At 35.2% G+C, this 24,449-nt stretch overlaps 2 protein-coding genes and 1 long non-coding RNA gene across 4 annotated transcripts; 1 reads left to right on the top strand and 2 right to left on the bottom strand.

Moving 5' to 3' along the window:
- Positions 1-948: 948 nt before the first annotated feature.
- Positions 949-15,594, top strand: LOC117324149. Of its 2 annotated transcripts, none has more exons than XM_033879821.1 (2): positions 949-1,115; positions 2,387-4,512. In XM_033879821.1, the coding sequence occupies exon 2, from the start codon at positions 2,387-2,389 to the stop codon at positions 3,557-3,559; it is 1,173 nt and encodes a 390-aa protein (XP_033735712.1). In that variant the 5' UTR covers positions 949-1,115; the 3' UTR covers positions 3,560-4,512. The 2 variants fall into 2 exon arrangements, with proteins under 2 accessions (XP_033735712.1, XP_033735713.1); XM_033879822.1 differs by lacking the exon at positions 949-1,115 and adding an exon at positions 13,818-15,594 and having other exon boundaries at positions 2,247-2,762.
- Positions 5,958-6,522, bottom strand: LOC117324150. The gene is made up of 2 exons (XR_004531901.1): positions 6,449-6,522; positions 5,958-6,145 (listed from the first exon to the last, which is right to left on the bottom strand). It is a non-coding gene; the product is annotated as an uncharacterized LOC117324150 (long non-coding RNA).
- Positions 15,595-16,468: 874 nt separating the features above from the next.
- Positions 16,469-19,325, bottom strand: LOC117324148 (neuronal acetylcholine receptor subunit alpha-9-like). Its single transcript, XM_033879820.1, has 2 exons — positions 18,396-19,325; positions 16,469-18,267 (listed from the first exon to the last, which is right to left on the bottom strand). The coding sequence occupies exons 1-2, from the start codon at positions 19,167-19,169 to the stop codon at positions 18,214-18,216; spliced, it is 828 nt and encodes a 275-aa protein (XP_033735711.1). The 5' UTR covers positions 19,170-19,325; the 3' UTR covers positions 16,469-18,213.
- Positions 19,326-24,449: the final 5,124 nt, after the last annotated feature.

The following is a 24,449-nucleotide window of genomic DNA, read 5'->3' as shown; positions in this document are numbered from 1 at the left end:
GTATGCGAGAATATGTATGTTCGATTTGTATTCGAGAATATGTATGTTCGATTTGTATTCGAGAATATGTATGTTCTATTGGTATGCGAGAATATGTATGTTATATTGGTATGCAAGAACATGTATGTTCTATTGGTATGCAAGAGTATGTATGTTCTATTGGTATGTGAGAATATGTATGTTCTATTGGTATGCGAGAATATGTATGTTCGATTGGTATTCGAGAATATGTATGTTCAATTGGTATGTGAGAATATGTATGTTCTTTTAGTTTGTGAGAATATGTATGTTCGATTGGTATGTGAGAATATGTATGTTCTATTGGTATGTGAGAATATGTATGTTATATTTGTATGCGAGAATATGTATGTTCTATTGGTATGCAAGAACGTGTATGTTCTATTGGTATGCGAGAATATGTATGTTCGATTTGTATGCAAGAATATGTATGTTCTATTGGTATGCAAGAACGTGTATGTTCTATTGGTTTGCAAGAACATGTGTGTTCTATTGGTATGAGAGAATATGTATGTTATATTGGTATTCGAGAACATGTATGTTCTAATGGTATGCGAGAATATGTATGTTCTATTGGTATGCGAGAATATGTATGTTCTATTTGTATGCAAGGACATGTATGTTCTATTGGTATGCAAGAATATGTATGTTCTTTTAGTTTGTGAGAATATGTATGTTCTATTTGTATGCGAGAATATGTATGTTCTATTTGTATGCAAAGACATGTATGTTCTATTGGTATGCAAGAGCATGTATGTTCGATTGGTATGCAAGAACGTGTATGTTCTATTTGTATGCAGGAATATGTACGTTCTATTGGTATGTGAGAATATGTATGTTCTATTGGTATGCAAGAATATGTATGTTCTATTGGTATGCAAGAATATGTATGTTCTATTGGTATGTGAGAATATGTATGTTATATTTGTATGTGAGAATATGTAAGCAACATGTTTTGATATGAGGTCATAGTTTGATTCGTCGTATGAATATATTTCGGACGATCCATCTCGCCTTAATTTTGGGCTAAAGTCAGACTTTGTTTCTCTGGTTGGATACCCTGGTGGCACTATTGATCGTCTTCTACATCGTTTGAGGTACGACATTTTTTCTCGCTGTCCCAATGTAGTTTGCCTACAGATAGGAGGAAACGATATGAGTTCCCCGGACATGACCCCGACGAAACTCCTTGTCAAATTTATAACCCTGATTGATCTCTTATCAGATACGGATTTTGTCAGCTTTGTGGTTGTATGTGAGCTTTTTCCACGTGTTAAAACTCGGCAACACAGAGGAGATGTTTCAGTTGAGGTGTACAATGCACGGGTAGTGGAGATGAACTCTCTTTTGTCTAGGCACCTCGAGGCCCGGTCCCATTGTAAATTCTGGAGTCATGGACGAATGTCAACTGTTGTTCAATATTATGGAAAGACGGGGTACATTGTGGTAATCAGCATCCCTATTACAAATCACTTCGACGTTGTGTTCTATTTGGCCTGTCGCACGTTGAGTAAGTTTCGTTTTTGTCTCCATTTATTTTGTCCTCCGGATATATGGGAGTTACCTCCCTTCTCTTAAGTTACCTATTTTTCTTGTAAGCTTATACATATGATTGTGTTCAGCTCAGGGGTACACAGTTGACATGTTATAAACATTACACTGCTTTATTTTCATTTTCAATTTGCATTAGTTTATGACATGTTAATAAGTCTGAAGTGAAGTATAAAAAAAAAAAAAAAAAAAAAACAGTTTGATGTTTGTTTCTTTTGCCATATACTATTTTTGACAGTGGGTATACGTCGCTGTGTTTACACCCGTTTGCTGTGTTTTCCATCTTTGTATGGCTGTTTGCCATTTCGTATGGTTTTTTGCCATCTCGTATGGCTCTTGCCATCTCGTATGGTTGCTGGCTTTAAACTATATTATCTGTTCATCAATAGATATGAGGCTGCAGAAATATATAATATATTATGTTAAATAATGTCACATCTATTGGTTAATTCATAATGCTTAATAATATAATTATTTAATACATTAACTATATGTATTGCAGCCCAAATGCTTATTTTATATCATGCCAGCTTTCAAACTTTTATTTAAATGCTTACAGTAATGATCAATCTTAACCAGCTATATCAGCTATATCAATCAACTTTAATAAGAATTGTCAGTTGACATTTCTTAAACCAAGTATATATTTGTCCGTGTTGACAGTTGAGCTTTCAAATCTGTTTATGTCTTTAATATTTCTGCTTTTGGAATTCAATGCCTCAGTGGCATGATACAGATTATATTACTCTTTGTCAGTTAAAAAATACCTATCTTATGTTTCGTATGATTCTGCTTTCTAATATTTTTTCTTCTCAAGATGCCTCCAAAGAGAAAGGCTGCGTTAGCTAATCAGGCCATACAATCCACAACTAAGCGCAGTCGTGTCAATGATGAGCCCCTTCCGGAGCAGAGATCCCACAGCGCTAGCTCTTCAAATGCCCCTCTGTCACTTTCACCTGGTGAGATTCAGAAGCTGGTCAGAGAAGCCTTTCAAAAAGGCATTGAGGAAGGTAGGCAGGGTACCTCCTCAGCTGACCCAGCCAATACACATGTACTACCATCAACATGCAGGAGTGACTCAGTGCATACGGACAGTGACTCTACCATTGAACTGAACAACGTCGCTGGCCCTACACCGTCTACAACTGGAGTATCATCAGCTTCATCGACCCTGGCAACCCACACAGCAATAAGTGCGTCCACTATTTCAGGTGTTGCTATGGCCTCCGCATTACAGGTGACCCCATCAGAGCCAATTCCTCACAATACATTTTCATCTTCATCTATACCTTCTGGTTCATTAATAAATGACAAAATAAAAGAAAAAAATTGGGATGATAAGTTTGTAGACTTATCCACATTTACCAATCAAGACCCTATGAAGTATGAAATGGTCATACAGAATGGCTCTGAGGCATCACCTATGGTGTATTGGGCCCCAAAAAATCGTACATCATCTCTGACCCTTGATCAATGGACCTATGTATTCCATACATTTATAGCAATATATACCCAACGGAAGTCGGGGGATTTCCCAGCCCTATTACAGTACATATCTGTGATTAGGAAACTTGTCTCAAAACGGTCTCGAGACTGGCAATTTTACGATAAGTCTTTTCGTAGGTTAAAATCCCAGAACAAATCTTTGTCATGGGGCCTGATTGAATGGGAGCTGTGGCAAGATGCTATGACACGCCGTAACAAACCGAGGTCATCATCTCCCCAGGGCCAGCTCCCTAAGGGATCATGTTGGAAATTCATCCAGGGCAAACCATGTTATGGGTGCCGCTTTTCCCATAGATGTCCCAAATGGCAGGGCGCCCATACTCCAACAAACTGTCCAAATGCATTCTCTCCTGACCAGTCCTCTCAATTTCGACCTCAGGGCCCCAACTTTTATCCCCCTTTTCGACCACCCAATCATCAATTTCGGGCCCCTAATGCTGCCCCTGCCTTCCGTGGACATCGTCACCCCCGTCATTCCTTCTGAGCTCAGATCCTTATTGCAGGGCTATGACGTGTCAAAAGTCGATTACCGTGTAAATGGTTTTTGTATGGTTTCCGCCTACATTGTCAGAAAATCCTGCAAAAATCTTAAATCTTGCACTGATTACTCTGAGGCTGTCGATGATAAGATCAAGAAAGAACTTGCATGTGGCAGACTCTCTTGACTTTATTCTTGTCCTCCATTCAGTCAGTTTCATATCAGTCCTATTGGCATTGTTCAAAAGTAAACTCCGGGAAAATTTCGTCTGATACATCATTCAAGTTACCCAAAAGGTTGGTCCATTAATGATTCAATTCCAGATTCTGACTGTCGAGTTGAGTATTCCTCTATTCAAGATGCCATTTCATATATCAAAAAACAACAAACTAATTCTTTTCTTGCAAAATGTGACATAGAGTCTGCTTTTCGCATTATACCTATTCATCCCACCGATCGCCATTTATTAGGTTTTCAATGGAGGTCCCAATTTTATTTTGATAAATGCCTACCAATGGGTTAATCAGAGAGCTGCAAGATTTTTGAGGAGTTCAGCTCAGCAATTGAATTGGCGATTACACATAAGTTGCGGGGCGCAGGGGTGGTTAATGTTTTAGACGATTTCTTATTCATCGAGCCAACCAAACTTGGATATGAAAGAATTTTGTCAGATTTCCAAAATATGTGCAAAACGATTGGACTGCCGCTGGCACCAGACAAAACATTTGGCCCAGATCAGGTCTTACCATTTTTAGACATTACCTTGGATACAATTAAGTCAGAGGCCCGGTTACCTATGGACAAAGTTAGCCATTGTAAAGAGCTCACAAAAGATTTTCAAACTCGCAAAAAAGTTACTTTAACCCCTTAACTCCCAGGATTTTTTAATGGACCTGAAACAAATCGGACATTTTGGTTCATCATGATTTTTCACACTTTTGCGTCGACATTTTTGGTAAACAACCCATATATATTTAGAAACTTGAGAATATAACCTTTTCAAATTTAGTAACAAAAGTGGTGTTTTTGCATTATTGACGTTACCATGGTAACCAAAATTTATGATTTTATGAAAAAAGTTACTTATTTCATATGTTTATACATTTTAAGCCAATGAGAGTGAATTTATTGCTAGTTTATAAAATTAATAATATATGACTCTTGAGGAAGGAGGATTAACACAAAAAAAATTAGTATTTTCTTTTTATTTGCAGTTGTTGTCATAGTTACTGACTGAAATTAAAAGCAGTGATTTTGTTACAAGTTTTTATTTCCGTTTTATCTGCCTAGACTTCATTGAAAGAAATTTGATTTTGCATTACAGGTATAATGGTTTAGTCAGCAGTCTATCTATATAGTGAATCTTGTAAAGAGGACCTATCCATGTTTTATGGCAAAACTCCTATTTTTTTTTTATTTAAAACGTCACCATGGCAACCAGAAGTGAAAATACGTAAAAAATGCGATATTTTACATGGAAAAACATGTGCATGTTCTCCCATCTGAATAAAAATGTAAAATGTAAAACTGTTTGCAGCTTAGATTGCTGTATAAGGATTATAAATGTTAATCATTAATCATATTCATAAGTAGGTTGTTGTTTTCATGGTTTTAACATTAATAATCAATCTTTCAAAAGTTATATTTCCTTTCCTATTTTATTGTTTTAGTCAACAGCTAACATGTGTCTCCAAATCATGATATTAAAGCTGATTTTATTAATGTGAATTTTACCATTATGTACATTGCAGAAAATGTAAAATTGCAATTCCTCTCTTCAACATGTAGAATCTATGTACATTCTGTATCTATTTTTGGTTGCCATGGCTACCAATTTAGCAGGTGACCATTTTGATGTTTCAGATCTTCTTCACTTGTTGTATTTGTTCTAGTTTCTCAATACTTATCATAATTAGCCACTTGTTCACAGAGATAGGATGATTAACAAAAGGTTCATAATAACTAGCATCTGGTACTACTAGTATACTAAAAACAGATTTACTGATAAAAATTAAAATTATTGAAGGCATGCAAATCAAATGGTTATAACCATCTTTGCTCATCATTCTGTGTGTGTATGTCTTCCTGGTTGAGAAATCCTAGACTTAATTCATAGACAATAGATGTGAAGAAATATAGACAAGTGAAGAAAGTCCAAGTTCCCCAAAGGATCCAGTTTGGCAGACAAACAAGTTGATTGATATAAACACTTGAACATGGTTGGTTACTTGTTTATTATGGATTATAAAGAATTCTGAACTATATTTATTACGATGGCCAGGCAAGCCATATTTGGTATAAATGATATATTGATGTACCATGTTTTTGAAAATAATAATTTACTCTAGATAAAAATTACATGATTCAACTTGATAGCAGTTGAAAAACAACACCAACACAAATATTAAGTTATGTAATTTTAATCATATTAAGTTATGTAATTTTAATCAATGACATAGAATAGTGGGAGAGGGTAGCTAAAGGGAAACTATGCCTAAATCTGCTGTCTCTGGTGGCAGGGGATGGCATTTATCTTCTAGTATTGGTCACACCACAAATATCCATATAAATAAAGTCCTAAAGCTGATGTACCTGAAATTTGAAATGGGAGAAAATCAATATCATAAGCATCCAGATACATGTATATACACTAATAAAACATCTTATTTGCAAGGCATTACAGATTTATTCTAAAGAATATGGTAATTTATAATGCTCACTTCAAACTTTCAAATGAAACAGTCAATAATGAAGTATAGGAAATGAGCTCACATACATATAGAAAAGCAGAAAATAATGATCGATTTAAACAAAAAAAAATATCCTCAGAAGCTATAAGATAATAAACATTTTAATTAAAATGAATTTGTAATTAAGATAAATCTATTAGCTTACCTTTGATGTCATATATTAGGCAGAATCATCCATAAGCCATTGTTCACATTAAATTTTGTACACCAAGCTTGCTACAGACCCGTGTACGTTCGCTGTTCCGTCTTAAACGCAAACGCTACGGAAGTGCTACGGAAACGGTACGGTAATGCTACGGAAGTGCTACGGAAATGGTACGGTAATGCTACGGAAATGCTACGGAAATGGTACGGTAATGCTACGGAAGTGCTACGGAAATGCTACGGTAATGCTACGGAAATGCTACGGTTGACGCTCACAAATAATCGACCGTTTCTGAATAAATTATCTGGTTCTTATAAAAAGCGGATCCTAGACGAAGCGAACACGTAGAAACGACAGTGCAATGGTGTTTGATGGAGTGAATGTTGTATCAAATTATACTACTATAGAAAACCTCCGTATGCAAAAAACTGTATAACTTTTAGAAATCGGAAATATTAAGGTCATATAAGGATCTTTCAAATTTAGGAAAATTTATTATTCTCGACAACAAAAGACGATAGCATTTAATTTAAAAATAAAATCACTCTCTACACTAGCGCTGCGGTCGCGTATGCGTTGTCTCTGTGTGTCCGAACTTTATTGTTTTGTTTTTATGTATTTATCTATATTTTCACTGCATTTATTCACTGCATTTGTACTGATAAACCGTAAGGTTTAAGAAATCAACTAATTGAATTGAAAAACTTGTATCAAAGTGTTAATTTAGGTACAGGTAAACAGATCAAGATTTCTGAACACAGATTGACCAGGCTATGAATAGACCCCCTATAGGGCTAATTGTAAAAAGGAGAAACTGACCAGGTGTGGTGATGACTTATACACCTGAGCCCGATGACTCCTAATCAAGTGTATATCCATGGCCATCAGGTGAAGTTGACGGTGGTGGGGAGGGGGATTAGTACCCATGGCAACAGGTTAGGGGGACAATTAAGTCAAGTACATAACAATCACTGGTACATATTACTGGTGTGTATGCATTGACGATTTGTTTAAAAGTCTGATGTCGGATCAGAGGAAACTCTGGCAGGGGAGGGATAAAAACTAAAAACAAGACATCAATAATTATATACTTAAGAATATACAATGTACATGTGCAATCAGATACGTGTATATCACACGTCTGCAATGGAGCGGACTCTGTGTGTTTACTTGATAATGGATAACACTCTGAAAATCTTTATTAATGGACTTGTGTTGTGATCTAACCTTCAGTTGAGTGACAATCAGTAAACCTTTGCACCCAAGGAGAAGTGAGGAGTGCACGATAATTAGTTCACAACTGTTTTTTTTTTTGTTTTGTTTTTTAACTTATTGTCACAAAGGACATAACCAGGTAATACATTGTTTCAATATATAAAGACTTCAACAGTGTAGAGTGAAGAATCTACCTTTGAAATTAATTTTGTTGTTGTATGCGATCATTTTAATCATTTACATGCTTCTATTAAAACACATCAGTTTGTGTCAGAGGCCTAATAATGGCTGACTTAGGTGTACATGTACTTCATGTAAATATTTTGTCGGACAAAATATTAATATTTTAAATTTTTATTGAATGTTAATTCACTAAAGTTTTGGCTTTTACATTGTTATTCGAAACTTGAAAGTTTCTTTTACAGTACATATCATCTATATGATTTATACATTGTATGTTCTGTCGACAGATCTTGAGACATGTACAGACTACATGTACATTACATTGAAGCCAAACATCTAGGAAAGGCCTGTTGCCAATGGCCAACTGGGCACAATATGCAACCCTACAGCCTTGAGGACATGCATCCTATCACACCTTACCTGTAAGATGCTGATCAGTCTAGCTCTTTTGTGTCTGGCACATGGTATACCTGGCCAGGTGACCTGTCCCCAATTAACCCCCGGGGTCCTATTATGGCTCATTCTCACTTAGCCAACATATAGAAATTTACCTGTATTACCAGGTCAACATGTCAAATTTTACACCTGAGTGAGTTTAAACTATAGCAGTAGCCTGTTCTTACTTTCATGAGAGAAAATATAAAAATGTCAAATTGAATATGACTTATAAAATGATGACTCAAATGATTCACCCTCTCTTTTACATTTTTTTTTCAAAACTTTCCTTTTTGCCGATGATGGTAAGTTTTGTAAAGCAGCACGTTATATTTAAGACTCCTATCCGATATTGACAGAGTCTACGACGGGTGTAAAACTTTAAAATGTACGTTTTATATAAAAAAAATATTGTTATATAACGTTTAGCAACAAAAGATATACAACTGAGTATCCCGACAGCTTGGGTGAGGAATCTCTAAAGAAAGAAACACATGCTAAAGACTTGGGTGTATGGGTCACTCCGAATCTTAACTTTTTATTTCATGTTAGATAAGTGGTTGGTAAGGTCATGCCAATCTACATATTTGGATTTTCAAAATGTTATTCGCTCTCTGTACATTAGTGCAGTCAGTTAGATTACTGCTCTGAAATATGGTCACCATAGCAAGAAACACTCGTACACCAGATTGAAGTTGTACAGGTTTTATTTTTTATTTTTTTATTTTTTTATTTCTATGTTTTAAATCAAAATTAAACGATAATAGTCTATATTACATGTAAATTTGTACACAATTCAACTTACCTAGTCTGGTATGAAGGCATTAATACATATATTTTTATTCAAATCTGTACATAGTCTGCTTGATCGAACTTTTACAAGATACTACTTTTTAGTTCCACATCTTTTTTTTGACTAGGTCGAGTATCTCAACCTTGCTTTATCCCTGTAAATGCTGGATTATTGTAAGAAATTGTAATGTTCTTAAAAGAGTCCTAATTAATTTTAACTACCTTCGTCATGTTCCCGACAGTTTTTTAACGTTTCACTTGAGAGATTTATGTCGAACGAAGATTTTTTTTCAGAATTAGGTCTCTTGTTTACTGTTCATAACAAGACTTACTTGATTGTCTGGATGATTTCTATTTTGGACATCAGTTCTATTTCACATGTGTATGCACTTTATATACCGTATTTGCTCTTACTATGTAATTAATTTACTCTTGTTATACTTTATCAGAGACATATATATATATATCACACATGTAATATATACGTCTGTGATTTTATCAATTTGTTATCAATTCTGTGATTAGACCTTTGGGTTTTAAAATTGAAATAAATAATGAATAACTCCAAAGATCACGATGACATTCTCATTAAAGTTGTACGTTTTATGAATCAGTCTATAGCCTTACCTGTAGGCTATAATTATCTCTTATTGTTCTACCTTTCACACCTATATCACTTGGTCCACAAAATACCTTACCTTTAGTTTACCTGTATACAACATGCTGTGTTGTTTGTATCATTGCTGACAATTAAGTCTAACTACCCTAGTTTACCTGTGTGATACTATCTGGAGCATTTGTACCCTATACATGTAGCCTGACCAGTGCATATTATATGAAACTGTTTTAAAGGTTAGACTATAGCACAGTAAAGGTAATATTGTTTATTTAACACGATCTTCATCTTGGTTTCCATCGTAATGCGTCGACTACTACTAGGATCCGCCATTTTTTATTACACTAAGATCGATGGACCATGTGACTTGACTTGTTTTTTGTGAGAGTGTTATTTTTTCTATACAAAGATACAGACAGATTTATAGCCGTATCTATGTAATGCTCACCTCCTTACATGTATAAAATTATTTGCTGTCGCTACATTTCTTTTTTGACGTTCGGTAAGTATATTTAACTAAATTTCGTTTCGATAAAAAATACATTCCGCAAAATTTTCTACCGAACGGTGATGAGACGGTCTGTGAGTGAAAATAGGTAAACGCAAATGCTACGGTAATGCTACGGTAAGTGGACGCAAACGGTACGGAAATGGTACGGAAATGGTACGGTAATGCTACGGAAATGCTACGGAAATGGTACGGTTATGCTACGGTAATGCTACGGAAATGGTACGGTAATGCTACGGAAACGCTACGCTTAAATCGGAACTGCGAACGTACACGAGTCTGTAGTAAAATTGAGACAGCTCCAGACCTTACAAGTAAGGGGAATACCTGAAATACAACATAAACTTTATTTAAATGTTGTTGATTGCCTGTTTCACATGGTCCTGTTTGAAAAATACAAACAAACAAAACAAAAAAACAAAAAAACTTGAGAGATTATTAATGTGGAATATTTTAAAAAGCCTTGAAATGAACTTTTATAAAATTAAACAAACTTGCCCATCCCACCAACCTAGTCTTCGTTTCAAATACTCGTAACATTGTTCTGAAAATCCAAATAAGCACACCAATGAGTTTCTTCTTGCCCTACTGCCAGACATTAGACATTTTGATGGTAAGATCAATATCATTATGTCTCATAAAGGACATCTCTCTATCTAAGTGTCTTGTGTTTGGTGTTTAGGTCAGAGGAAACTCGGGTTACTCTCAAACAGAGAAATACACGTTATAACCCTGCTTCAGTGTCCCACTCCTCACTAATAATAACTGTGAAAACTTGTAATTACTTATTGTTTCTGTCTTGTGTGCATCCTTAGAGGATTAATCATAATAAAGCATAAAATGATAATTACTAGCTAACCAGTATTATATCTGCCAACACAAGTATCTGTCTATCTTTGATTTATTCAAATTATTTGCTTTCAACAATGTTCCCAGCCTTTACTAGCATAGAATACTTACTGAAACATGTACAACTACACATATCTCTACACCTGTATACATGTATACATGTGTCAGTCTATTTCAAATGAAAAAAGTCTGACACAACATATAATGCTTGAATTCGGACAAAAGCTGGGGTGTGTCAAATGTTGAACCTCATCCATTTGTAGTAAGCACAGTGACAATAAAAACACTTTATATATATATGGGGGTAGGGATATGAGCCCTAACATAAATACATATACAGTGTATAAGAATCCAACCCATATCCAAACATTGTAGAATTCACAACCAGGTAAACTCAAGAACAGCTATTGGGTATTTTCAGTAATCCTCTATCACCTGTTTTATCAACCATACCATGTGACTCTTTTTCTGAATTTATATACCACTGTTGCAAAACTGAAATTCTATTAATAGGTCTCACTTTTTCATTTCCCATGTATTTTTCATTATGTGAAATGCAATAAAAGCAAATTCATTTAATTTTAGTTGATACATGCATGTACAGAAATTTGGCAAAAACATCAAGAACTTTTTACTATTTGTACATACAAACATATTTAGTATTCTATATATGTCTCTGACTGATGTAAAGTAAAAATTAGAAATAAAATCCATAGAGATAAATATTGATAATTCTGATACAAAATACAGTAATGATGAAATTTATTGTAACATCCCCCCCCCCCCCCCCCCCCCCCCCCCCCCCACACACACACACACACACACACACACACACACACACTCCCAACAAACAAAGAAAAAAACAGAAGAAAAATAAATTAAAAAATAAATTAACTGGTCATATTTCATTTGGAGCCAATATACAAATACACAATAAATGAAATTAAAGCAGCAATATTACATTCAGATACTCATGTAAACATATGATATGAATATCTATTTGTAAAAAATTACATATAAGATATTGCTGGTACTTTTTGTATTCTCGTGTCTATAGAACTTCACTTTATGTACTTACCTTACCTACGTTATGTTCATCTGTAGGCCTATCTGAACATGATTGTTTGTCTGTTTGTGTCCATATACAGGGTACGTCCGCAGCTCTTCATAATGCCCAGTGTCACCTCACAGTTTGTTGGTTGAGTTGACAGTGGTCACTGCATATTGCTTTGGTGACGACTTGTATCGGTAATATGTTCCGTCCGCGAAAACAATCAGCACCAGGCACATGTCTATCCCACCATTTAGAAACCGAAAGTGATCATCTAGGAAATACCCGATTACTATAAATAGATTTTGCTGTCGTCGGCTTTATTTTTATTCATTTTTTTATTATTTGTATTCAAAATGTGTGCTATCACAAAAGTGGTGTTTCCTGATGAAACCAAGACCATAAAGATCTATTGCGTTATGAAAACAGCAGAAACTAAAAGTTGTCGATCGTATTCGCAGCAGGTGCTTGCGTTATCGACTCGCTCTTGCACGACGTCAAGTTACTGCGGTGTTTCGTTAAAATAATACGGATTTATGGAAACATTTAATCATTTATTTGGTACGTTATAAATGATAGAATTGTGTATTTTGGTCAGTTTTTTCTTGGCTTCAATTGTATATATAATGATTACTATTTTTTATGCAAAAAAATACATTAAAATTTGTCGATTTGTGCTGCGTACGGTATAGAACCATACATCACATGTACTTTATTGACAAAAAACATCACTTTTTGGAGGATTGCTGTAAAATAGTGGAATATACATAATATTGAGAGTATTGACTACCACTATTGTAAATTACATGCATTATTTCTCTCTATATTTTAAGTTATGGGAGATACAAAATCGAATCCGCGCTTGGACGATTACGCCGGCTGAAACACGACGTCAACAATTCAAAACAGTCGAAAAAAAAGTTGGCTTGTTTTTTCAACTCATAAAATATTTCAGAAAAGTTTGTCAAATGAAATTTTACAAAGAACAAATGTTGTGGGATATTTTCTCCCGTTTTAGTAGGTATATTCGGTATTTCAATAGGTAAAAAAATAAGGGAGATACGACCATTTCCCTAACACCGACGTGCTATTGGCGTAGTTTGGCGTAGTTGGGAGTTAAGGGGTTAAAAGAGCTCCAGTCTCTCATTGGTACATTACAGTTTGCTACCTCAGTGGTTTCTCCAGGTCGCCCATTTTTAAGGCGTTTGATTGATTTGACAATAGGAGTTCAAAAAAGTCATTTTATGATAAGACTTACATCTGAGAGCAGAGCTGATTTGCACACTCGGCACTCTTTCCTGAGCTCATTCAATGGCAGGAGTTTTTTCCATGATGAGGTATGGTTGTACAGTGATAATCTTCAACTTTTTACTGATGCATGTACTACAGTAGGCTTTGGGGATGTTTTTGGGGATCATTGGTTTGCTGGGGAATGATCACCAGCCATAAAAAAACTTAGTTTACCTATCTCTGTTTTGGAATTTTATCCCATTGTAGTAGCCATAGTTACCTGGGGTGGTTCTCTACAAAACAAGTGTGTATGTTTTTTCACTGATAACCAGGCTCTGGTGCCTGTCATCAACAAACAAACAGCTAAAAACAAGATGTTAATGCGAATGCTGCGCATGCTTGTTATGTTCTGTCTCAAACATAACATAATGTTTAAAGCTTTTCATGTTTCGGGCATTCATAATAACAAAGCTGATGCTCTCGTTTGCAGGTAGACAGGTTCAAAAACTTACATCCGATTGCCGGTCCCAGTATTGATGGCCCAGGAAAAGTTACTTCTACCTTAAATCCCTTTTGGCAGCTTCCTTAGCACCATCAACTCACCGGGTATATTCACGGATTTGGCAGAATCTGGGTGAATTTTCACTGAACATTCTGAACTCATCTTTGCCTATCCCTGTTCCTGTATCAGTTGTTGCTCTTTATGTGGCACATGCTCATAATTCTAAGCAGGTGGCAACAACCATCAATTCACATATGTCAGCAATAGCATATATACATCACATTCTAGGTTACCAAGATCCCGCCAAGGCTTTCATTGTTCAGAAAGCAATTCAGGGTTCAGCTCACATTTCTCCATCTTTTGATATTCGCCTCCCTATCACAGAATATATTCTTAGTCAGCTTATTCAAGTTCTACAGGCTACTATTAGCTTACCAGTAGAGAGAATTTTATATAAGGCTGTTTTTAGCACAGCTTTTTATAGTCTTGCTCGGCTCGGCGAACTCTTGCCCAATCAGACTTCACAACACTCGCGTGTGTTACAAATTGGGGATATTGCATTTGACAAGCAGGATAACCAATTCTGCTTACTTGTATGCTTTCGCCATTTTAAACATAATCAAAGTGGCAAGCCCCACACCGTTCCAGTAGCAAGTTGTGAAAATAAGGATGTATGTCCTGTTAATGCCATGCTAGAATACCTGAAAATCAGAGGTCCCAAACCAGGTGTTTTGTTTCTTACTAGTCTTGGTGCCCCTTTACAAAGAAAATGTTTTGATGATGTCACAAAGAGATGTTTACATTTCTGTGGTCTTGACAGCTCACGTTACAAGGGCCATAGTTTCAGGATAGGGGGGCAACTCTGGCGACAAATAAGGTTATGTCTGACTCACAGATTCGCTTGTTAGGTAGGTGGCATTCAGATGCTTTTAAAAAGTACATTAGAACACCGTCTTTGTCAAATTCTGAGTTTTGTGTTTCCCTGGTCATCATACTCATTGAGCTCTCTATTTTGATGCGGGGGTCTCTTTATTGAGAGTGACATGTAGTGTGTCCTAGCATAAAGATAGAAAATGTCAGTTTCGACTGGTATAGTACATTATCCACGAATGCTTCCTTTAATTATGTGTCTCTTTATGGAGAGTTGCATATACAAATTTTCTGACCTTAGATCAGATAGTCACATTGTTTTGTATTTTTATGTAAACATGAAGTTGTAGTTAGGGATTAGAGCATGTGTTATTTTTTGAGTTTTGAAATGTGTGGGTTTGCCAGGGATATACCTTTACACCGAATGAAGGACATGGTGAGGAAGGAAGCATCCATATATATGTGGTGCTTGTAAAGACACAAACAATACAACATATCGGTCGGACAATTTTCTGTGTTGTGACAAACATTTAGCTAAAAATGATTGTGATATATAAAGGTGCATGTAGTTTTCTATATGGACATAAAGACCTACATCATATGGGCTTGTCAGGTTCAGTTTGATGGCCATTTTCACAGTGTCTGACACTCCATAATGTACTTTCTATAGGCCATTTTCAAGTTGGTGTTGTATTTAACCTGTATATATATCTTTTTTCCTTTTCGTGTAAATAACTTATATATCTTTTGTGTTTATTTGGTCCATTCCTCTCGGGTGGCGTCTGGCCTCTTTAAGGCCAGTATGGCATAGTTCTCGCTCACCTTTGCTAAAAAATTACGTTTTAATTCTAAAATATGATATATGTGTTAAAAGTTTCTGTTTATAATAAACGGCTCCCCCACCCTCCTGAATGAGCATCATCTGTTACCATTTAGGAATGTATAATTACTTTAAGAAAATCAAGAATATCTTCAAATTTCACAAAAAGTTCCAGTAAAGTTTGATCGTATCTTATCTAAAACAATAGTTGTGATGATCATGCTAAAATATGATAAAGTATAAAAAGAAAGGAAAACAAATCAAGTTGTGATGATGCTATTTTGGGAAATATATATGTATCTTTGGAATTGTATAAATTAACTTTACGCTGTTTAGTCACCATTTGCATACAACAACGTCAATTTTGACATTGAAGGTGGAGCTAGAAACGCTTGAATTGCTAAGCTTCAAACAACAAATACAAACTTTGAATAAGGTTTTGTACTTGATCACATTCCCAAAATAAATGTTCATTAGTTTCTCCTTCAGAGTAACATAGATTGCAATTTGAAGCTTAACTCTTTTTGAAAAATATAGCGGTGTTTACAGGTAAAACAGAACGGAGAGTTTGTAATTTTTAAAATTCATCACATGAAAATAATGTGTAAGTATCGGAGTCCTTAATAAAGTCTCCTATTAAATACATACCTTTTGCATACCATTGTGGATAGAATACTGGGCTGCTACCAATGGTTAAACTATAGAGTGACTTCCCTTTAACTTCATGTTAACGGAGTTATTTAGTCTATACCAAGCCCGTAGAAGACATAAATGATTTAAATGTGTGATAATTAATGATTTTATCAGATGAATTTTCCCAACTGTGGATAGATTTCTCCTGCTCCAAATATTGACATGTCTTTTTATTTCTTTTTTTTTTATCAAAGCTCATCTTGACCATTTCATGTAGATTAACACATAAAAAAAGAATAAAAATTTAAATCATACGGAAAATTAGAAACACCAGTTTTATTCTTTCTCTTAGATATGGTACATAATAAATTATGACGAGTGAAAGCAGAAAAATAAGTTTAGATGGTTTTAATACAGTGTCATTAAACTGTGATATGTTAGCCGTTTCATTCGCTATAACATCAAGTTATTAATATCATGGAATTAATCTCTATATAAATTATTAAACAATCAAGACGCATCACTGACATCCTTTCACGGATAATATCATTATAGAGTAATCAATACGATTTCAGTGTTAAAACCTGACAAAGAAACAAAATACAATCATATTATCATTTATTAAAAATAGCATTTCGTTAGTTTCGATTTGTGCCCTTACATACATGTTTAAACCTAACGTAAATTTTCATCAACCATTGGAATATTAAGGCCATAGCGCTGTTTTGAATATCTTATATATGACTGGTATATCAGTGCCCCATAGCTAGCATGGGTTGGCCTCGTTTTGAAACAATATCATAGTACATTTGTACTTACATTTGACAGGTAATGAAATCCAGCATGAACAGCATTTTGTGCTAATCTGTTGCATTTAAATCTTGATAAATACAATAGAATACAGGTTAATTGAACAACCACGTATCCTTTAAAGCGAAGGTGTATTGATTCCTTCCTCTAAAATCCAAGGATTAATGAATTAAAGAATTATTTGATTAGTTTCTGCTACATTACCCTCCATTCATCAACGTACATGTGCATATGTATCCCATTAGATTCGATAAGAAAATCTGCTCTCTTATATAGTGGAGTGTTTATCCGAAATATTTTATCACATAGAGGTGGAGCATTTGCCAGACCAATTAGCTAAAACATTTTACCATAAACTAGTACAGCTTAGGACCAAATATATCAAGGATTGCAGTATCAAGTGGTGTACTTTAGGGGCAAAAATATCATTTGATAGTTCTACCTTTCGGTGTTAGGTTCTTCTAGAGAGTTATCAATGCCCAGTCATTGACAGTCAAGTCCCCAATCCAAGATAAGAACAAACATGCATGTATAAGCTCATTATTGACAGAGTATATGATACCGTCGAAAGATATTGTATTATCATTAGAACAAATGTTGGATACGGACCATAAATTTATGAATTAAGATATACACAATCTAAATCTAATCGTCCACTGTACCAAGGATTACACGTTATTGGTAACAATGTGAATAATCCTCACCTACATTTTGGACACAAACTTTCCTCTATGGTGGTTTCTCAACTCCTTTTGCAATCATAATCCTATCAAACCCTGTAAATGTATGTGAAAAGTTACACACACTATTTTTATCAACATATAACAATAGAAAATATATGTAATATACTTGGCACAGTTTGCATGTTGCCCGTAGATGACACGGTCAAACAACAATCATTTACATCCTTTGTTAATTAGTTTAAACAGCGTATGTCAAATATGCCTGAATCACTCATGTCCAAAATACAAAATGACTATAGTAGCAATGGTAAACGCAGTCACTACAAGAAAGAATAAACAGGTATAAAACTTGTCCATAATACGCACCACTTCCTTCCACGTCATTTCCGGTATTTTGTCCGGTGTCTCTTCTTCTGTAAGTTTTTTCAGTCCTTTTTTATCAATGCTTTTACTTAACGAATTTTGGTCCGTTTGCTTAGGATATACCACAATGACTCTTCTTCTGGACTTGAATTGACAGTCAAGGACTCGCATGAGTCTGGCTATCCACCGGGGTACTGGCACGTTTTCATCCCTGTGGTACATTCGAAGTTGGAGGATGTTGATGGAGGCGATGATACCACTAACAACGAGAACAATAAAGATGAAGTAGGATAGTTTGGACATGTTGTCTGAGGTCGCGGGTAGGGCAGCATTGACGATAGTAATGAAAACTGAAAAAGTAAGAAAGACTGTCAAACTAAAACCAACCCGTTCTCCAGAGTCGCACGGCAACATGAAAACCAGCGGATTCATGATCATCAGCAAGTAGATCGGCATCAGTGTGTTGACAACATGAAAGGCTGGGAGTCGTGAAATGGTAATATTAAAACTTGCTATGCTGTAATCACCTAGTGAAAAGTTACCGACGGAAGATTTATCTAAAGACCATTCTCCATTAGTTTCGTAAAAATTCAACTGTATCTCCGTTTTTGGTGTCTCCAGCTTGACGTCTTGCTTTGAATAACCCCACACTGATAATTGTATCGAGCATGTCTGCGTGTCAAACGGGAAGTATGACACGTCTGGTGTACATTTGACATCGAAGAAGCCACCTGGCGACCAAACAACCCTGCCATCATAATATATTTTTACGGACATGTCAGAATCGCTGATGGCAGTGAATTGGTTTGATGCTTTGATATTGTAGAGTTTAGGTAGCCATATATTATTTTGCTCGATGTATACTTTGTTCAACCCACCGTATGAAGCTCGATCCCAAACTAGGGACACGTCATTCCATTTGATCATAAACGCTCCAAGGATATTCAATGTTCCCGAAACCTCGTCGAAGTCCTTGATAGATAGTAGATACATATCGATATACAGGCTCAATGTTCCGTCCTGATCATCAATTGGCCGCATATTTTTGTTATATCCGGAAGATATATTACTGAATAACGCCTTTGCCTCTGTAAGAGACGCCGTGTCAACCCTTTGGACAGCTGCTATAACCAAAATACATGGTAAAATCACGCGAATCATATTTCCAAGGAAATTGTGAATCCGCCTTTCATTGATACCAACAAGGTCTGAAATGACGACTGCGGTCTCTAATCCTTTCGGTAAAAAACTACTGGCAGCTATTAGGCCGAAATAAATCAGCTATTGTGGACATAAGCTAAGTCAATATGAAAACTCAGCCAATTAATTCGATCATTGTATTCTTTTCAAAAACTTGGCATGATGTCAGTATTTCCAGACAACACAGTTAGTGGTGTCCGCATTTGAGGCCTAATTTATAGTCACGATTAATTGATTTTTTTTACTCAGTTTAGAAACTAATTGTTAAAACTAACACATAAAAAGAATATTTCCACATTCTATTACGATATTTTTGATGTCTTTGATCTCATAGATAGTCGTAGTGTGGTAAACCCATCGATTATATATCATAACACTTATACAGAAATCAATGAAATGTGGCGTGTTGTAAGGTGTGCTATTTAAGTATTAGAGTGTCTCTCTGATGGTTTTATCAAAACAGTTCATCATGGTATCGATGTATTGGCATTATTCTGACGTAGTTTGTGTGAGACGAGCATTGTGCGTACGATCGTTATCTGGCTGGAATGTCATCGCCTTACGTGGCGGCATAAATGGTACAAACATAGGAATGACGATTTCATCACAGTAACTGTCGGACACCGTGCAATTACTATTCCTTGAACTATCACTTAATCAGCTTTTAACTCCAGTTTATCTCTCCCAACACACCAACTACCACTGCCTAAGCGATCGCGTTATATGATGTTAGTAGCTTCATAAAGTACCATTTGAGGTAATTTAGCGGATGTCGTCGCGTCAACGGAGCTGCGGTCACTGAGCCTCTACCATGTAATCTGGTGATGTGGAAATGATTCTGCCTACTTTTACACGAAAGTTGAAGCATGGTAAAATCTGGGAGAATTTCAGCAATGTTTTAGAATGGAAACGTTGACGTCGTGACGTTGTTACAATAAAAGGGTCCTATCGTACCGTCGTTTTTGTTTTTTTTTTGTTTTTTTGTTTGCAGATCGAGGATAGGCAAACACAGATCCGTTCATCTGATGATGTATGCTCAGGGTTGAACCTGTTGAAGGAAGTGCGAATGAGCAATGTCCCCATCAGACGCATTATCGCAGGAACTTTATTTGTACCTTTCCAAAATGACGAAATTGCCCTTAAAGCTAAGGAAGCAATAAAGATGCCTCAATGTCTTTGGATGCTGCTATAATAAGGGGAGAATGTATTTCATTCTTCCGGGGAAACAACGTTATTACGCACAACAACAAAAAAAAAACATAAAAAGGCTTGATCATTATGTTTGTGTAAACTTATGCATGGTTAATAACTTGATAAAAAGAAATCGGAACAAAAGAACGAACAGGGAATTCATACAGCTTGGAGAAAATGAAATGGAGACTAGGCATCAGGAAGTATTCTTTTCAAACAGAGCTGTGAATGAGTAGAATTCGCTACCATAGGAGGTTATACAAAAACACCGCTCAACTCATTTGAAAATAGGCTGAACAAATATTGGAAGAATAAGGACAACATAACACAAAAAACGACAAATCCTTAATACCAACCCGGGTGACAATGCTATTTTAATTAATTGCAGAGATTTGGATATGGATATAGAGGTTTGAAGGCCTGCGTTCAGTAACAACTAAGTAAGTCTAAGTAAGAAGTGAAAAAAACATTCGGAACAATCAGTATGACCTCGAATTCGGACAACAGTAGCTGCGTTATGAGGACAATATGACGTCAGTTTTGTAAATATTAATAAAAATAAGTAGTTTAAAAGATTACCTTGGCTCACTCAACGTGTATGACAGCAGAACAATTGCTCTGGTCTAAAGGTGTAATGTTCAGAACGCAGTCGTGACTTCAGATTTTGTTAGTAACAATGAAAGGTGGTTTACAATTTCCATATATACAACATCAAAGTGCAAGCAAATTCACTGTCATCAGCAATTCTGACATGTCCGTTAAAGATACATTATAATGTCAGTGTTTTTTGGTCGTCAGACGGCTCCTTCGACGTCAATTTCTTATTCTTCTTTTTAGGAGGGGATGTTTACATTAACGTATAAATGTGCAGGGGACCGCAGTGGCCGAGTGATTAAGGTGTCCCGACACTTTATCACTAGCCCTCCACCTCTGGGTTGCGAGTTCGAAACCTACGCGGGGCAGTTACCAGGTACTGGCCGTAGGCCGGTGGTTTTTCTCCTGGTACTGGGTTTCCTCCACCTTCAAAACCAGGCACGTCTTTAAATAATCCTGACTGTAAATAAGACGTTCAATTTCAAAACATTTTATTGACACATAAGGACAATAGGATTGGACAGCAGGCAAAGCCTATATAAGTCCTCTCCCAAAACAGTAACATACACAATGGTACAAACATGGACATAATAAAACACATTACATATTACAATCTCAATGCTTAACAAAGAGACATCTCCATTAGATTAGTATTAATTTTGTTTTATGAAAGGAATACTCTACCCTTTTTAAATAGGTAAGACAATATTTATAGCAAAAAGACAGAATAGGCATTTATTTCCTTATTGAATAAATTTTAACAAACTATGGAATAAACATCTGATGATATTGAATTTCCTTATCCCAACAGATACAGGCCACATAGTCTATTTCATCATCACACTGGCCATCCACTGATGAAATTTAGAAATTCTATATCACCAGATAGTTTATATTGTTTGGGTTAAGGGTTAAATATAAAGTTTGAAATGATTATTTGACTGAGAATAGTATTTAACAGGAGCTGCCTCACAATATTTACATGTAGGTAGAAATATATATATTTTTGACCACCAAGCCACACTCTCCATAGTAAACAACCATATGACTTATATATAGAAAAATATAGGCAGAAGCAGGAAGTAGCATTAAATTATATGGTATCAGTTTCCTGGTTTCAATATATATATACCATCTTTGTAAAAATGTATTCATTACTACTAGTATATCATAATTAATATACAAAATGTACATCATTTTTATTTATATCTCACTACACATGCATATTTTGTTAAAGGAAATAATAATAAATAGTAAATAATAATAAATAATATAAGTATGTCTTTTATATCATAACATGCTTACATACATGTACATTTTGTATAAGTACTATACCAATGTGGTTATAAGTTGTCAAGTATGAAATTTAAATCTTTTTGAATCAGAAATGTATTTAGATACTGCAGAGAGAATAGCTAAATTTTCAATTTCATTACAATTTTCACAGCCGTTGAGAAAAACATCTAGTAGTAAGTGGTCATGATGAATGACTTGCGTAGTATTTTGACAGAGAATGATACGTATATCATTATATCTAGCGCATTCAAAGAAGAAGTGGTATGCAGTTTCAATACTAACATTACAAGAACACATGGGTGAATCGGATAGATGATCTTGGAAGAGGTCGAAATTAAGATTGCTAGCATTATTTCTTTGCTGACAGAGAAGAATGTTCATCTCTCGATTTCCTAATAGTTTGAAAACATCAGTAGTATTTGAATTTGGGATATGGTGCTGAGAGATTAATTTTTTAAACTGATATATAGAGTGAACATTTTCTAGACTAGAGGCAATGTTATTGAATTCATTAAACATGGAAGAAAAGAAACTATTAAAATAATTAATTGTTCTGCATAAAGGTGGATCAAATAGCCTAACTGATCTAAGTGGATATCCAGATAGGGTTGGATCATGGAGATAGGGTTCAACAATATCATTCAAATAATCTGGTGATTCATTATGGAGAAATAAGACGTTAAGCAAATAAAACAAGTAAAAATGTGCTGGAAGGGGGCAAATGATAATGTACAAAGTATGGAGGGGGGGGGGGGGGGGGGGGGGGGGGGGACAAATGTTAATGTTCAACTATAACAGAACGGGCAAACGACAATGTACAAATGTGCGAGGAGGAAGCAAATCATAATGTATAAATATGTGGGGAGGGGTAATTTTGTTAATGTACAAACATAAGGGAAGGGAGCAAAGTGTAATGTACAAATGTGCGAGGAGGAGGCAAATGATGATTTACAAATGTGTGGGGAAGGGACAAGTGTTGATGTACAAATACACGGGGAGATGGGCTTATGCTAATGTACTAATAATGTACGAGGTGTGTGATCAATCTTAATGTACAAAGATGTAGTGTGCATACGACAAAAAACTAATATGCAGATGATTTTCAAACACTACAGTGGCATTTTAAGTTATGATTTCCTTGTTTAAATGACATAAACTATATGTAGCACTGTGGTATTGTTGTGATATATAATACATACTAGTGGAAAGGCAAAGGATCTTATTATATATCTATGTAAAGTAAATGATCTTAATATATATCTGTACAAAGCAAAGGATCTTAATATATATCTGAATAAAGCAAATGATCTTAATATATATCTGTATAAAGTAAATGATCTTAATATATATCTGTATAAAGTAAATGATCTTAATATTTATCTGTATAAAGTAAATGATCTTAATCTATAATTTTTTTTTTTTTTTTTCATGGTAAAAACTCAAATGTGATTGGTCGAAAAATTCTTTTCATTCTTCTATGAAAGAAATTCCGAGAATGGCGCGAAAAATGTGACGTCCCAATACCACAATTGACGTTGCGTATTGATTTGAGAAAAAGAATCCCATTTAAAACCAGTAAAATTGTACATAAAACATGTTTTAAATTATAAAATCATTTTCAAAAATTAGTTATAAGCGTTGAGGTCAATTATTTTTTAGTTTCATCGGGGTATGAAACAAATTTTGTTTGCAAACTTCTGTAAGAATCCGCTAATAATAAAAAAGATATCCATAATCCATAAGGAAGTTCACATTTAATGAATCCAGAATTCCAAAGGCACAATATATTCTCTCAAAAAAAATCACAGAAGCGTGACATTTTTGTCTGGCTAAAATTTCCACCTTAGTATCGACAAATATCACGAAAATACCACTGAATTCCAGTAATTATTTCATGAAGTATATATTCCTTTGATACTCTGTTCTTTTTGTGTATTTCTGTTATAACTTTTCCTAAATTGGAATCAAGATCTTTTTTCAAAAAAAAAACAAAACAACATAACATTATCACTTTTACTATACGTTTATAGCCTTCTTGTTTCTATCAGTCTTCCTTTAGGCCTCATATGACTGACTGTCCAGTTTGCCATGGTAATTTATGCTCTGTTTCCTGCATTGCTTGATTATGTTCATGTTCTGAATCGATTGCACGCGATATAT

Source organism: Pecten maximus, chromosome 3, assembly GCF_902652985.1.
Source record: "Pecten maximus chromosome 3, xPecMax1.1, whole genome shotgun sequence".
Classification (NCBI taxonomy): Eukaryota; Metazoa; Mollusca; class Bivalvia; order Pectinida; family Pectinidae; genus Pecten; species Pecten maximus.
The sequence above is the reverse complement of the archived record's forward strand: the minus strand, read 5'-3'. Positions and strand labels throughout refer to the sequence as shown.

Excerpts from the sequence above, each read along its gene's own strand:
- LOC117324149 (XM_033879821.1), top strand. The coding sequence starts at position 2,387 with ATGCCTCCAAAGAGAAAGGCTGCGTTAGCTAATCAGGCCATACAATCC.
- LOC117324148 (XM_033879820.1), bottom strand. The coding sequence starts at position 19,169 with ATGATTCGCGTGATTTTACCATGTATTTTGGTTATAGCAGCTGTCCAA. Across the intron at positions 18,268-18,395 it reads CGTGCGACTCTGGAGAACGG|TGGTATCATCGCCTCCATCA; the intron begins GTTGGTTTTAGT and ends TCTCGTTGTTAG.